Source organism: Arvicola amphibius, chromosome 17 (genome assembly GCF_903992535.2).
Source record: "Arvicola amphibius chromosome 17, mArvAmp1.2, whole genome shotgun sequence".
In the NCBI taxonomy this organism is placed as follows: domain Eukaryota; kingdom Metazoa; phylum Chordata; class Mammalia; order Rodentia; family Cricetidae; genus Arvicola; species Arvicola amphibius.
In genome coordinates this window covers 38,458,186-38,475,122 of record NC_052063.2, presented here as the reverse complement: position 1 = coordinate 38,475,122, position 16,937 = coordinate 38,458,186, and the positions used below count along the sequence as shown (strand labels likewise).

The 16,937-nt window shown below is 47.7% G+C and overlaps 1 protein-coding gene across 1 annotated transcript in view; it reads right to left on the bottom strand.

Annotated features, from left to right (window-relative positions):
* Positions 1–14,471, bottom strand: part of Rassf3 (Ras association domain family member 3) — a 62,626-nt gene extending 48,155 nt beyond the window's left edge. The window contains exon 1 of the mRNA XM_038314524.1: positions 14,243–14,471. Within this exon, the coding sequence (XP_038170452.1) occupies positions 14,243–14,353 (111 nt within the window). The 5' untranslated portion in view covers positions 14,354–14,471. The remainder of the gene's footprint in view (positions 1–14,242) is intronic.
* Positions 14,472–16,937: the final 2,466 nt, after the last annotated feature.

Below are 16,937 nucleotides of genomic sequence, written 5' to 3'. Positions count from 1 at the left end.
GGTCTACAGCGTGAGTTCCAGGACAGCAAGGGACACAAAAAGAAACCCTGTCTCAAACCAATATTTATCTGTGAGTCATTTATAATTTATCAAAAACACCACAGCTAAAATTGAGACTATGCATTAATCATGCTAGTGAAGGCATTCAGAATTAACATAAGGCTAATTTCAGACAACCAATTTTCTTAGTAAGAAACACAAACCCATCCAGGCAGTGGTGGCTCAAGCCTTTAATCCCAGCACTCAGGAGGCAGAGGCAGGCGGATCTCTGTGAGTTCAAGGCCAGCCTGGTCTACAAAGTGAGTTCCAGGACAGCCAGGCCGTTCCACTGAGAAACCCTGTCTTGAAAAATCAAAATGAAGAAAAGAAACACAATCGCACAGCAAAGGGAGTCCAGGGTGGACATCAGAACCCAGAAGGCTCACCCTACTCCCTTCCCCAGAGTAGACAGGAACTCTGCAGGGTTGGCCAGGCAGATCCCGTGACTCTGCGCTTCCTCAGTGTCAAGTGCATTCAAGCATAACCAAGCGCATTCAAACTGTGCAAGCGCCCAGCAGAGCTGCAAACTGTGGGTGGGGGACAGCTGAGCAGCCAGAGGCGTGGAGGTAGAGCTGAGGACAGCAGCCTTGGCTCCCGCCCCCTTTGCAGTCGCTGTACTTTATCTCATCTCAGCTGATGTCACCAGAAAGAGGACAGTGACTAAGTAGGCAAACAATGACCACACTACCCGCTGCAGGAAAAAGGAAAGCCCTCAGGAGGAAGCGCGGCTGTCCTTGCACCAAGAGAACAGCACTCCATGGCTGGAACCCTGCAGCCATGCAAGTTACAAGAAGAAAGGAAGCTGACACTTTAAACTAGGGCACAGCTCTGTGACCAACACTATACTTTTATTTGACCCGATTATCTTCCCTCAAGCCAGGGTGGCCTGCTTTGAACTGGGAAGACATCACAGAGATAAGGCAAGCAGTTAAAAAAAATCTGAATACCCTCCAGGAATGCCTGGCTGTCCCTTATCAACTCCACCAAGAAGCCCTGCCCAGGTCAGTTAATACAGCCAAGATGTCACCCTTTGACTGACTGTAACGGTTCATGTTAAGTCTCTCAACTGCAGTGGGTCTTCCATTGGGCCTGCTCAGTTAAAGGAGTAAAATATCACAGGTAGTGGGATCTCTTAGACAGAGCAACTGCTAACATTTATCAATGCGAGGCAGGCTATTGGATCGCAGACTTAAAGGCAGGTGGTGACTTGCCCGCGGCACACAGCTAGACTGCTTCAAACACCAAGCGTTGTACATAACTGCTTCAATCAATCAACTCTTCATCTCTGAGCATATATCCAACTGAGATCAGTGGTGGAGAGCACTGACCTGCATGCACGGGCCTTGGGCTCCACCCCCCAGCATCACACACACACACACACACACACACACACACACGTCCATTTCTCTGTATGAGTATGTGTGCGTGCATGTGTGTGCATATACAGGTTAGGACTAGAGTTTGACATCAGGAGCCTTCCTCAGTCACTTCTCCACCTAGTTTTTTGTTTGTTGGTTGGTTGGTTTTGAGAGCAAACCTCTCACCGAACCAGGGGCTCACCAATGTGACTAGACTGGCCGGGCAGGAAACAAGCCTTAGAGACCCTCCTTCCCAGAGTGGTTCACCCAGTTTTGTTTATTGGAGACAAGGGTTTCTTTGTGTAGCCCTGGCTGTCCTGGAACTAGCTCTTGTAGAGTAGGCTGGCCTCGAACTCACAGAGATCCGCCTGCCTCTGCCTCCTGAGTGCTGGGATTAAAGGCCTGTGCCGCCCCCTCCCGGCTGTTTACCCGGGTTTTAAAAGCCTGAGCAAGATCCCAGGACCCACAGAGTAGAAGAACCGACTCCGATTGAGTTGTCCTCTGACGGCCACAAAGACACAACGGTGTGTGTATACAAAGAATAAATAAACAACACAGAAACAGAGCTCGCTCCATCAGGTGAGTTTGAAGCTGATGGCCTACCTTTAGAAAAGCATTTCTTACCCTAAATAGCCTCCCTCCAAATTCTCTTGACCAACTGGCAAGAATGATTAAGAAAGGGGCTTGAGCGCTGGTTCTCAACCTGTGGGTCTTGACCCCTTTGGAGGCCACATATCAGATATCTACATTTTGGTTCATAACAGGAGCAAAATTACAATCATGGAGTAGCAATCAAAATATGGTTGGGGGCCACCATGTCACGAGGAACTGCATTAAAGGGTCATAAGATCAGGAAGGTTGAGAACTACTGGGTTGGAGATGGCTCAGTGGTTAGGAGCACTGGCTGCTCTTCCGGTGGACCTGGGTTCCACTCCCAGCACCCACATGGTGGCTCACAACCACCTGCAACTCCAGTCCCAGAGGATACAATATGCTGTCATGACCTCTGAGGTACACACACGTAATGCACGAACATACACGCAGGCAAAATGCCATTCACAAAATAATAATTAAAAATCTTTTAAGAAAAGAATAACTATGGAACAAATGCCCCCTAGCAGAGACCAAGGATCAAACTGAGCACGGCAGTTTCGTGCAGCGTGATCACCGGCGGTCAGAGGAAACACAAGAAAGCAACTCTCAAACTTCAGAAAACTCTGAAAGGCAGTGCCTTCACCACCAAAGGAAGACAGGCCCGAGGAAAAGCAATCAGCAAGTCTGTTTAAACAAACAGGGACAGACCTGAAAAGGACAAAAGTAATGTTATTGTTTCTCTAACTATGTACATAATATTTACATTTTCCCACAGCTGGGAAATTACTCACGGTGGTCCAGTTTCCCTGAATTCACTCCTTGCATGCCATGGAACCTGCATCTGCTGACATCTTGAAGCTGTAAAGCGCCTGTTGGCTTGCTTCTCCCTCGAACAATCAAATCACATCAACTTTAATTGCTCCGCTAACTGCAAATCACAATGGCAAGCTTTTCCTACGCAAGTCCCAAAGTGTTCTCTTGTTCTGCTGTTTGGAAAGCTGAATCCTGTGCAGGTAAACGCCAAAACCAGGCTGGCAAACAGGGAAAAGGAGACTCAGGACAGGCTTGCAATCTACCGTAACACCAAACAGTAACTCTTCTTATATTTATTTAGTTATTTATTCGGTTTTCCAAGACAAGGGCATCTCATTGTAACAGGCCGAGCTATCCTAGACCTCACTTTATAGACCAGGCTGGCCTCGAACTCACAGAGTTCCCGCTGCCTCTGCCTCCCAAGTGCTAGGATTCAAGACAGGCATGGACACTGTGTGGTAGTCACTCTGTAAAATGTTCATTTAGCTCATTAAAAAATAAAAACCGCCAAAAGAAGAAAGGTTACATCCGAGCAGAGGGAGTTACAGTAATTTTCTACAGAGACACCGACTTGAATCAAGGGCGAAGCTGGGCTTCTCAGTAACTGTGACTCCGTCAGCCCAGAAACCTAGAGGCAGACACAGCAATTCTCCCGGCTTGGTGGGTTTCTATCATCCCTTTTCTTTTCTTTTTCTTTATAATTTAAATTTATGTTATGTGCATTGGTGTGAAGGTGTCAGATCCCCTGGAACTGGAGTTACAGACAGTTATGAGCTGCCATGTGGGTGCTGGGAATTGAACTGGGGTCCTCTGGAAGAGCAGCCAGTGCTCTCAGCCGCTGAGCCGTCTCTCCAGTCCTATCAGCCGTTTTCTAACAGCCTAGTCTATTTAATGAGATGACTCTGGCTCCCCTGAATCCTACAAGGTGGGTGACAATCTGACCCTGTATTTGCTGAAATTTTTGACAAAATTTTGAGACAAAATTCATGAGGGAACCACCTTTAACTGGTTCCCCACTCTTTTTAGTCAACTGGTTCCCCACTCTTTTTAGTCCTGGCTCCGCCTTCTTGGCAAGGCCTGTCCTGTGTGTGTGGTAACAAGAGCCACAACTATTCCAGAAGCTCTCAATAGCAGTGATATCAGCCTGCAGCTCAGTCTCGTGTCTTCCAAAGCACCGAAATATGGAAATGTCCCTCTACTACAGGGTAAGGTTGAAAGAAAAAAGCACATAGCCTTAAGTTCAGCTGGCCACGGAAAAGGGGAACTACCACACCGACAGATCAAGACTGGAGATCTCACCAGCCTCACAGAAGAAAGGCCAGAGGTCGTGGGTGAAGCCAAGCTTACACAGAAAGAAGATCCGAAACAGAGAAATAGTAAAGTCCCTGTTAATTAAAGAACTAGAAACCAAATGAGAACAAAACACTCCGAGCTTCTCACTGAGACAGTTGTTGGAAAGGATGGCTCCCCGCAGCACGGGCTGTCCTTGAAATCCTGTTCTCTCTTTTCACCCCGGTGTTGATGCTCCGGCTCCAGCTGAATCTTTCCCCTGCTTTGATGACTCCAACTAAGAGAGCGACCAATCACGTTAAAGGGACTAAGAGAGGCCAAGGCAGCACCGAACTGCAGCCACCGAAGGGTCCCGTCGTATGCTCAGACCCATTTTACGTTTGTACGCCTAAAAAGATGAATCCGTAACGGAAAACTTTCACACTCAAAATGACTGGTATATAAAAACTACAATCACCAAATGTTGAAGCTGGGGAAACCACACATTGGCACAGAGTCTGCCTCACAAAGGCCTAACGCCTGCGCTTTGTACTTCTTTCGTAGAAATTATTGTCATAGACATACTTTCCAATAAACAGAGAATAGTATCTCTTTAATAGACTACAACATAGACATCAAATGAAAGCTAAAATCATCAGAAACATCCCAGAATTTTCTATTTAAGTAACAAGACTTACTAAATGTCAGTTAAACTCTACAAAAAGATGTAAAAAGTTGAATTACCAAGCGATACCTGCTAAGTAATAGTATTTCCGGGTGGGCATGCCCATGAATTACAAGCAGGCCCTCTCTCTGATATCCGTACTGCACGTCCACTCAAAGGCTATAGTAACACACGTGTGTGAACAGTTTTACATGAAGAATGGCATGTACATGCAGACATTATTATTCACCCCGCAAGGGGAAGGAAATCCTGAGGCATCTACAATGTGGGTGAGCCTTGAAGACGTTAAGCTAACCCAACTATGTCACAAGCAGGCCAATCCAGGAGCAGATGACTGTCCCCAGATGAGCTGTCACTAAGGCGGTCTACAGAGACTAACTGAGCCCCGAAACCCAACTGGTTTATCCCTAAGACCCAGCCTAGCACGCAGTCAACACTTGGAAAATGAATTTAGAAAACTACCCTCCCCATCTCTGTCTCTCTCTGGCCTGCCCATCACCCGCCCCAAGTCTGTTAAAGCTCAGATCTAAGACACCCTTCGCTGGTCTCCGGTTTCCAGATTCATCCTCTTCCCTCCACTCACTGTCTCCCTGTGTTTAGTAACTGGAGAAAGACCTTGAGCAAAATGTAATTAGTAAACTATTCTTAGCCGACCGGGCCACGGAGCAGCAGTTAGCAATTACAGCCCATAAAATACATATTAAGCTCTCTGCTCTAATACTCTGAAGTAACGAGTCCCATTCTTTCTGTAAACTGAACACAGACTTACATGTGGAATGCCATTCGGGCCAGTTTTATCCAATTAGCTCACGTGTGGGGGTGGCGGGGGTGTTCCCCACATACAAGTTTCATAACCTCAAAATGCTGGTATGCATGACTCAAGGCAGGCCAAAATGGAACTATTCCCCTCAGCAGTGAGCAAGCCCCCTTCATAGACAAAACTCTTCCCAGCATGCCCGGCTGGTAGCCTCCCTCCCCCACCCAAGCCACCCAGACGATGAAGAGTTAAACTCTGCTTATTAAGCAACCCTATCCCACAGAAATCGAATGCAAACCATATGCATGTCCTTAGTTTCCAGGTGTTGAAAACTAGGAGAGGATGGTAAAAATGCGCTTGCAGCCAAGCGTGAGGACCCGAGTTTGATTCCCCACACTCACTGTAGAAAGTAAGAATCGGCTCTGGCAAGCTGGCCTTCGACCTCCACACTAGCACAGTGGCATTTGTGTTACACACACACACACACATACTCACAAACACACACACTCACACACACACATTCACACAAATAACCGTAGGCCGGGCATAGTGGCACACACCTTTAAATCCCAGAACCCTGGAGCAAGATGCAGGCAGATCTCTGTAGTTTCAAGGCCAGCCTGGTCTACACAGTGAAAGGTCTCTCTATAAATAAACAACTTTTAAATATCCCTTTTAAAAAAAAATAGGTAAAATTAATGTAGGCCAATATACCTAAACCACGGTCATTTTGATGTACAACTATTTCACATTCCACACACAGGACATGTAAGTCGCATGAACTATACATGAACTGCGGTATGATCTCATTCAGGAGGGGCCCAACTCAAATGATTTTTGCAGATGAATACACCGAGAGAGCATGTAACGTATTTCATATCCATATTTTAACATTTCACCATATTTTTAAAAACTACTGTCTTGCATCTTTTATTCTTTCTTTTACAGTTAAGTCTTTAAAATCTGGTGAGTAGTTTTTACGTACAGTACATTTCAATTCAGGTCGCACATTTTTTTATAACTTATCTAAATTTATCTTATGTGCATTGGTGTGAAGGTGTCAGATCCCCTGGAACTGGAGCTACAGACAGTTGTGAGCTGTCATGTGGGTGCTGGGAATTAAACCCGGGTCCACTGGAAGAACAGCCAGTGCTTTTAATCCCTGAGCCATCTCTCCAGCACCAGGTCAGCCACATTTTATGGGCTTGGTAACTACAAGAGGTGAAACACCTTTGGAAGGGGCACTTGTTCCTACGAGTCAGTTCTGACATATTTTACACATATATTTCAAACTTCAGTCATGTATGACAGGCTCCAACACCCTGTACTCTAGTCAAGAGCACAGCTGACTTTCTCCATTAAAAAAAACTTTTTTTACCTGTGCATATTGGTGCACACCAGCACTTGAGGCAGGCAGGCAGGTGTCTGCGAGTTCGAGGCCAGCCTGGTCTACCTAGCAAGTACCAGGCCAGCCTGGTCTACAGAGTGAGTTCCAGGACAGCCAGGGCTACACAGAGAAATCCTGTCTGGGGTGGGGAGGAAATAAAAGCCATTTCACCAGCTACTGACAGCTAAGTCAGAGTTAACTAGACTAAGAAAAAATGAAAAATACCCAGGCTAGAGATACAGCTCAGCGGGCAGAGTGCTTGCCAAGTTCACACAAGGCCCCTAGTTAGATCCCAGGGACCCCACAAGGGCGCGGAGTGCACACTTGCAGTGACAGCACTTGTAGAGGCTGGAAGATCACAAGTTCAGGGTGATTCTCAGCCGCAAAGCAGGCTGGTGATCAACGCGTGTTACAATGAGACTCAGTCAAAAAGACACAGGAAAGGAGGGGGCAGAAGGGCAAGGGAAAGGAGAGGAAGCTGTTGCTGTGGTTTATATTTTGGCTGGCTAATCAGAAATCTGATCCACTCTGCCTATAGCTTTCTATCTTGAAAGATGACTGCATAAATCATTCACCAAATGAGTACACAAAGCAGTGATCAGCTTGCTTCAAACAGGAAGGTAAAAGCAAGGAGTTGCGGGGTGTGCCTAGGTCCAGGCACGAGAAGGCTAAGGCTGGAGGAATGCATGAGTCCAGGAGTTCAAAGACAGCCAGGGCAGCGTAGTGCGCGCCAGCCTCAAAAACGTCGGGTGGTGAGAAATCGGCTGGGTCTCACAAGTCATGCCGGCTTAGCCCAGAGAACTCGAACTTCCTGCCAATTCCTCTGACAGGCATTAGCGTCAGAGATGCTTAAACTTTTCCCAGCCAAGTTCCCTTTTCCTCAGAGGAACTTCTAACTGACTGGGGGTTAGAGGTATATAAAACAGGCACACAAACCAAACACGACTGATGACAAATCATGAAAAAATTTATTTTAGGAACTGGAGACGTAGCTCAGTTCGTAGAGTGCCTGCCTGGCACGTATGAAACTAATTTAATCGCCAGCATCCAAACCAGAAGTTAAAGGTTATCATCAGATACATCCGCTTGTTATGAATCTGAGCCTGCCTGAGTTATGAAGAACCCACTCTAATAAAAGGGAGTGAGGTGGCCCAGCAGGCGAAGGCTTCTGCCACCAAGCCGATGATGTGAATTTTACCTCCGGGGTCCACACAGTGGAAAAAGGAAACCAACAACTCTCAACAAGTTGTCCTTTGACCCTCACACAAGAACCATGAAACAAATGCACATACATACGTGGACACACACAGAATACGTGTAAAATTATTTTGAGGAAATCTATTTTACAACAACTCTTTAGTGTGTGTGTGTGTGTGTGTGTGTGTGTATATTTAAAATTATACCACAAGACAAGCATAACGGTTTAGTATACAAATTTGCTTTTGTCTCAAGTGGTAAAATTTTATATATAGACTAATTTGCATACTTAAAGTTATGCTTGTCTATTTGCACATAATGAATTACAACTTGACTAATTGGCTATCTGATACTGACAGACATGGCATCTTCAACGTTTTTCAGAGTTGGCCAATATTTGATTTTATAATCATCGATGCTGGGGATGCTCCAAATGCCAATTCACACACATACAACAGCGCAAAATAGCAAGCAAAATTATGTATTCAGCCAGAACACCGTAGTTCAAAACATACAACAAACCCAAACCTGCGTGAGGTACTTCAGCCAGCATCTGTTGGTGCTGTGTGTCAACATGCACTGTGCATACTGCTCAGGGTGTGCGAGCAGAAGCAAGGCTATAGTGACGTCTGCAATGCAACCAACACACCAAGAGAGAACACAGATTCATTGCCCGCTTGACTTTGGAAGCCTTTCACTGTTGCCGGATCTTTCTCCACCTCCGTAGTCAACTGCAAGACTATACGATTTTTCGAAGGAGCCAGGGTGTACAAAACCCTTTGCAGACTGGGTGTGTTTGCCATCACACGAACACCATAAACAATACAACTAGCCATTCACACACTCTAGCTTTCCACGATGGTTCCTGAAAAGGGGCCCCCAAGGCTGGCTAATGAATGGCCTTCAAGCCTCCAAGTGTGGCCTTTCTCAAAAGGCAGCTACTTATGCCAGGGAGGGAGGAGAAGCAAGGCTAAAAGCTGGGGACCCCACTAGAAGGATGGGGGTGGGCCTCACTTTCCTCCCCCTCTAGAAAAATAATGGTCACAGTATGACAGGCACTGGCTGCCAAAGGAAGTCTAAAAAGAATAACCACACCATTGGATATTTTTAGTCTTTCTTTTCATAAATGTTTTTTTGTCACTGCTTCCAAATAATTCCAATCTTGCATGTTTGCCAAAAGAAGAAACGCCAGAGTACACTGCTCAGACGAGGCTACAGAAGGCTGGGGACTGATTTCCTTTTGAAATGCAGTTAGAGAAATATGCCGCTATGAATTCTGCTGACACGATCACAAAAGCCCAGAGGATTACGACTGTAAGAACAGTCATGCAGGCAAGATGTGCAAATGGCTCACACGGAGCAAAACTGCTGGCAGGGGTTGGCTCAGCAGCAAAGAGCATCCGTTGCTCTTCCAGGACCCAGGTTCAATTCCCAGCCGCCACTTAGTGGTCCATGACGATAACTCCAGTTCCTGGGGATCTGACTCCTTCCTTCCGGCCTCTGCAGACAACAAGCATGTGTGCAGGATCCAAATACTTGCAGACCAAACACTCAAACACATAAAATAAAATGAAACTTTAAAAAAAAAAAAAAAGACTGCTGGTGGGAATACTTGTATTCAGTTATAAAGGATTAAAATTTAATATGGCCAAAATACTGCTAATATTATGAACCACCATTCTTTCGCCCAAGTGACCAAAACTTCCAGAGAAAACACTAATAAAGGGAGTGCAGAGGCTGAAGAGATGGCTCAGAGGATAAGAGCACTGGCTGCCTTTCCAGAGGACCAAGGTTCTGTTCCCAGCACCCACATGGCAACTCATAACCAACTGTTCTGACCTCCACAGGCACTGATGCAGACATATACCGAGGCGAAGCACCCATACACCGTGAAATAAAATAATAAAATTTAAGACAGTGCAGCATATTACTATTGAGCCGTCTAATAAGGCATAACGAGATAGCCACGGAGCAACAGCAGAAGACTAAGGAGCCAGTGGAGGAAGCCAGCTGCGGCTCCTGTGGCATAGTGCAGGCTCGCCTTAGCCACACTCCAGTGTAACTTTCCAAAGTTAACGCGGGTGGTGCACAATGTCCTCTCATATTTCTGGAGAAGTCAGGGCTCTTCCACTTCCAGAGCTGAAACAGAGTCCCGTCCCTTATTCCACTAACTACAAGGGCTTTGAAAGAAAGGGGACCCCTCAGCTGGACAGGAAGAGGAGAGCAGGGAAGGGGTTCAGTACTGGAGTGCTTGTCTAGGTGTTCCGAGCCCCGGGGCTTGATCTCCAGCACCCCAGAAAAGTGAGCAGGACTCCTAGCACTCCGGCGAGGACAGGGGAATCACGAAGTTCAAGGTCATCCTTAGCTACACGGAGAGTTGAGGGCCAGCAAGGACTTTGTGAGACTGTCCAAAAAAAAAAAAAAAAAGCATTTAAGTTTAGCTAATTTATATTAATAGTTTTAGGCCATGCCTGTGTCCTATATCTTGAGGCCGTTTGATTTTAGTAACTACAGAGCTGTGGACATTTTTGGTTCTGCTTAAAACTAAGAATAGGAGGGTCTTTTCTTCTTCTTCTTCTTTTTTGGTTTTTCGAACAGGGTTTCTCTGTGTATCTTTGACTGACATCCCTGAACTCACTCAGTAGACCAGGCTGCCCCAGGCTGGCCTCCACCTGCCTCCGCCCACCAGGACTAAAGGTGTGGTGGCCACCACCACCCAGACTTTTTTTTTTTTTCGAGACAGGGTTTCTCTGTAGCTTTGCAACCTGTCCTGGAACTAGCTGTTGTAGACCAGGTTGGTCTCAAACTCACAGAGATCCACCTGCCTCTGCCTCCCGAGTGCTGGGACTAAAAGGGTGTGCCATCACCGCCCGGCTGACTTTTTGTTTTTAAAGATTTGTTTATTTATTTATTATGTTTACAGTGTCCTGTCTGCATGTTTGCATGAAGGCCAGAGGAAGGAATCAGATCTCATTACAGATGGTTGTGAAACACCACACAGCGGCTGGGAATTGAACTCAAGACCTCTGGAAGAGCAGTCAAATGCTCGTAACCTCTGAGTCACTCTCCAGCCATAGGTGGGTCCTCTGAAGCACGGTGACTCCACAAACAAGAATTGAGAGCACTGTATCGGCAGTATGTGCAAGAAAGATCAAACTTCTGAGAAACTCTTGATACATACACATCCATATTTACAAGGGAAAATGGAATTTTAAGTTATCTTTTTGCTAAGAATGAAAATGGAATCTGAATTAGAAGATCCACGCTCCAGTCTTCCTGGCATCTGAATGAGGGCCTCAGACAACCACTCAACAATCTCTCTGCTCTCCTAAGATCTGTGCTTCAGAGGGCTCTCGGGGAACCGGACATATAATCAAGCCAGGAAATCAGTCATTCATTCAGCCAGTATTCACTAAGCAACTGTTGAGCAGAGTGCTGGTACAGGCCAGGGGGGACAGCAAGGGCACCCCCTAAAAGGCCAGTCTTTTACTCTTCCATGCAGATCTTTAGTCCTTTTTCTTTTTCAAGAAGAACAGGGTACAAGACAAAATGAAAATAAATGACACCATTTTCTTTATGTCTCTTTTCATTACCATCGGGGGATAGAAAGAAGTTGGATCATGTTTCCCTGCCTGGCAAGAGAAGAAAGAAAATGTCTACACCCGACCCTCCCCAACACACTCCCTTCTCCTCATCCTGTATTCACCAGAGACTTCTTGCTTTCTTTGACTATGTGCAAGAGTTCCAGAAACCATACTTGGTAGCTCTTCCAACAGGTGGTACAACATAAGGGGCGGGGGGGGGGGGGAATACTGCTCTCAAGAATAAATAGATCCTTATGGCAACGGCTCTCCCCACCTTTCTGGAGGCGCTGGGTATGTGAGAAGTGTTCATCTTGCCCCCATAATCATAAGCAGGAACTTAAGATACAGTCACTTCTTTAAATAAAACAAAATGCCTACTGAAATTCAGGGCTCAGACAGGCGTGGTGGCACATGACTTTAATCCCAGCATTCGGGAAACAGAGGCAGGTGGATCTCTGTGAGTTCGAGACCAGCCTGGGCTACAGAGTGAGTTCCAGGACAGTCAAGGCTGTGTCTATGTAGAGAGACACTGTCTCAAAATAAATACCTGAATGAACTAATTAAAATTAATTAATTCGGGCTTCGGAACCCTTTTCCAACAAGAATCCTTTCTTTAACTGTCAAACAAATGCTACAATAGCACCGTGTACAAGATGGAATAAACAGGCAACGGAGCGTCAGAATACACACCCCGTGAACTGCTCAACCCAGGAAGCGGCTCTTTCAACCCAGGTCTTACATACTCACGTCAACGCTCAATAAACAATGTTGGGAGATATATACAGAGATGTGCATACACACAGTTAGATGACTATTACATAAGCGAATGCATATAATCTGAACTGGCTAACTGTATATAATCCTGGAAAGAAATGCCTACACATATTCTCTCTCTCTCTCCCCCCCCCCCCCTCTCTCTCTCTCACACACACACACACTTTGGTGAACACCCCCCCCCCCCCCCCCCCCCCCGATTACGCAGTGAGCACCAGGCAAGCTCTCTACCACCCGATCTACATCCCCCAGGTCCACTGCTCCAACTCTTTTAAGAGCAGGGAAGGATTCTCAAACTCCAACCACAACATTCCAGCTGGCCCTCGGGGAGGAGAATCTCACACCTGTAGAATTCAAGAACCCTCTAGTTTTCGGGAAATTGCTAGTCACCTCAGGAACACACTTCAAACTAGTACACAAGCTCTTTAATGGAAGGAGAAAATGCAGAGTTAAGGGAAATAAAGGCCAACCACGAAGAGAAAAACAAGGCAGAGAAGGCAGGAAGAAAAGCATTTCTCTCTCTGACCCACAGGGGTAGGCCGGGCAGGGGGTGCCTTAGACTTCCAAATTCATGCCATTAGCACATTCTACTGGAAATAAAAGATAGCCGAGTAAACGGAGCAACCTTAAGTAAACGGAGGCTAAAACCTTGTAGCACCCACTCCAGTCCCTAGGGGGATAAGCTGTAGGTAGGCATATGGGCACTTGACTTCACTCTTCCCCCCTCTTCCCCACCCTCCTTCTCCTTCTTCCCTTTAGCCTAGAAATTTAATAGACTAAAAAGACTAGAACGTCCAAATCTTAAATTTTTACTTCAAATTTTATTTCAAAAACTACTCTATTAAACTTAAAAGGGTTGGCAAGGACAACCTGGGCAGTTCCTCTCCACCAAAACCCCCACCATCACTGGGCCCCTCAACGATTGGTTTCTCTTGTTTTTCATTTCCAGAGCTCTAATAGAAACCTCCGGTGCGAGCCTGTTGTTTTAGGAGCAACAGGTTTGTTCCGTTGCAGTCTCTAAATCTGATGAGAGAGCATGGCCGGGTTAGCAAGGCTCCCTGGTGCGGCTTCCAGGGCCAGAAGGCCACGGGTTCAAGCGCCGACCTTACAAGTCGGGTCAAAGTGCCCCGTTTGGAAGACTTCTCAAAAAAAAAAAAAAAAAAAAAAAAAAAAAGCTAAAATAATCACTGTGACGATCTGCGAAACTGGCACAAGTTCCCGTACTGTCTTTTCCCAAGCCACGCTTCCCACGGCACCCTTCCTCCAAAAAAGGAAGAAACCAGCGTAAAGCTCAGCCCTCTGGAGCTAATCTACCTAGGACGTCCGCAGCACCCGCAAACTGGACCTGACGGGAAACGCGACCTAGACTTTAGCGAGCCCCGACGATCGCCCGGTCCCCTTGCCCCACAGCTTGCCCATAGTGGGGACTGCTCGGTGACCCCGGGCCACTGCGTGCCCTCAGGCCACTCACGGCCATCGAGAGGACTGCAGCCAGGACGGCGCGGGGACCCGGCCATTGCCCCTGAAGAGTTGCCGAAGGAGCCATCCCGCAGCCCGAGTCCCCAAGCAGAGCGGCCCAGGCCATCTGGCTCCCTGCCCTTCCACCTCCTTTCCTCGCCGCGGGCGCCCCACGCCCACTGTACAGGCTTCCAGCACCTTTCAGGAGCCGAAAGGGCAGAGGTCACCCTCTGCACCCCGCAAGCCCGCAGGCGAGCATCGACCCGCGCGGGGGCGGAGGGGGGAGGGTTAGACACGTGGAGCCGGGACCCCGCGCAAGCCACTCACCGGCTGACCCGAACGGGACTTGCCCGGAGACGCTCTCCTGAAGAAGGAGGTCCTGGCGGTGAAGAAAAAGTCCTCCGCGTCCTCCTCGAGGCTGCTGTAGCCGCTGCTCATGCTGCTGGTCCCGACGCGCGCAGGGGGCCTCCCCGGGGCGCAGGCGGCCAGGCCGGGGTGCGGCGCCCGCCCGCCCCGCGAGGTACCCGGCGCGCCGCCCCGAGCCGCCGGCCGGCAGTCCTGCTGCAGCTGCGGCCGCCGCTCAAGACGCCGTCTGATCCCCTCCCGCGGGCTCCTCCGCCCTCTCCCGGCGCCTCCCGGCTCGGGTGAGCCATGACCCCCCCCCCCTCCATGTCCCGCCCCCCCCCGGCCAGCCAAGGCTCCACCCCAGGCCAGGCCCCGCCCAATCAAAGCCCCGCCCCCGGGCCGCTAGGACCCCACCAAGCCCAGACCCACCACGGGCCCCGCCCCTAGACAGCCAAAGCCCCGCCCAGGTCCCGCCCTCACCGGCCGCCGCTGCTGCGGAGTCCAGCCCTGCTCCGCGCGCGCAGGTGGGGCCCCGCCCCCGTCCTCCTAACCACGCCCCTCCGGCCTAGCAGCAGCTCCCAGCGTGGGGGGGTTGTCGGGTTCGAGTTCCGCCGCTGCTACCTCCCGGAAATTGCAAATTCCTCAGTGACCCTCCTGTCCCCCGCGACTGGAACTTTTGGAGAGGGCGGGAATACAACGGAGAACTTTTGCCACTCTCTCTTCCTCGGGCTCGTGCGTGGTCGAGACCGGAGACCTACGGACGTGCGGCTAGCCCCTCCCTGACCGTTACTAGTTAGCAGAGGTGGGTGGGGAAAGAGCAACTGGGTTGTGCTTATTCGAAATAAAACATCCTCTCTGGTTGAACTTCGGTCGCTCCTCTTTCCCGCCTCCCCGTGGCGAAAGCGCTTCCCAAATGTGAATGGCTGAAGTTCAGATTTTAGAGAACAGACAAAGTCCATAAATCGCAGGACAATCCAATGCTTTTAGTTAAGTTTACTTTGTAAACGTCGCCTTCCACAAGCAGCCCTTACACGGCCACCTACAAAGGACGAGTTAAATTGTGGGGACAAGTAGATTAGACCTCTCCGTTCACCCACACTCCGTTTCCCTTTGAAAAATAAAAAGTTCTTGCAATCAGCTAAACTTTTAAAACGCGACATTTTCTTTGCTTAGGGTCACCTGAGGGCCGTTATCACCTTGGTGTGACGGGGGTGACTTAAATCCTACTAATTTCCTTGCAGAGACCTTGAAGGGAAATAGGTTTTGAAGCTTTAAGGTTAAGAGAAGGAAAAGAAATGGTTTCTGCGTCTTCCCTTCGACCCTGGGGCAGAAAGGAGACGTAATCTGCCTTCCTCCGGGCTTACTCACTGGTCTAGTTTGCGAAAGAGTCTCACTACAGAGGACTCAACCCCAAACAGATCTCAAAGTCACAACCTGTCTTACAAACTTTCCATGAAAGACTTCTTCCTAGCCACAGAGCAACTAGGTGACTGGCAAACCGAGTCTCTAACTTCATGGTATAAGCTGGCTCCTTGTGTATCTTTCCCATAGCCAAATGTAAGAGAAGAGGGCAATTACTCAGTGCAACAGTTGTCTTGTTTGGCTCTTACTGTTACATCATTCAAATATTATCATATCACGTCAACAGTGTCTTCATTAAATACTCCAGTCTGCAAAGTGGGTGTGTTAAATAATTTAGAGAACCTCTTTATCTATATCCAAAAAGGGTGGAGTCCCTCACCCAGAACAAAATACTCCGTCTATGACTGTTTTGAGGGAAAATATGCCTCAAGTACTTTATAATCCACCACACCAGAAAAAAAATGGATTTTTTTTTAGCCTAGCATGGTGGTACTGGTGCATACCTGTAATGCCAGCATTCAAGAGGCAGAGGCAGGCAAATCTCTGAGTTTTTAGGCTAGCCTGGTCTACATATCAAGTTCTATGTCACCTAGAGTATATAGAGAAACAAAAGTATATAGAAAAAAAAAAGAAAGATTTTTCAAATTGTTTTTAAGGAGAAATGACTGAATTAAGTTTTGTAGATACCGGCATTTCATCAGAATCATGTGGGACTGGTTTGTTGTTGTTTTGTTTTGTTTGTTTGAGACAGGGTTTCTCTTTGTAGCCCTGGCTATCCTGGAACTCATTCTGTAGACCAGGCTGACCTCAAACTTAGAGATCCTCCTGCCTCTGCTTCCTAAGTGCTGGGATTAAAGGTGTGTGTTACCACCTCCCGGCAGGGTTATTATTTTTTAATTTTAAAAATTAGGGCTGGAGAGATGGCTCAGAGGTTAAGAGCACTGACTGCTCTTCCAGAGGACCTGAGTTCAATTCCCAGCAACCACATGGTGGCTCAGGGCCATCTGTAATGAGATCTGGTGCCCTCTTCTGGCCTGTAGGCATACATGTAGGCAGAACACTATATACATAATAAATAAATAAAAATATTAAAAAAAAAAACTTCATAAAAAAAAATCACTCGGGAGGCAGAGGCAGGCGGATCTCTGTGAGTTCGAGACCAGCCTGGTCTACAAGAGCTAGTTCCAGGACAGGCTCCAAAGCTACAGAGAAACCCTGTCTCGAAAAAACCAAAAAAAAAAAAAAAAATTGATTAGTGTTTGTGTGTGCCGGCACTCCTGCCGTGGCATGCCCGTGGAAATCAGAGGACGGTTGT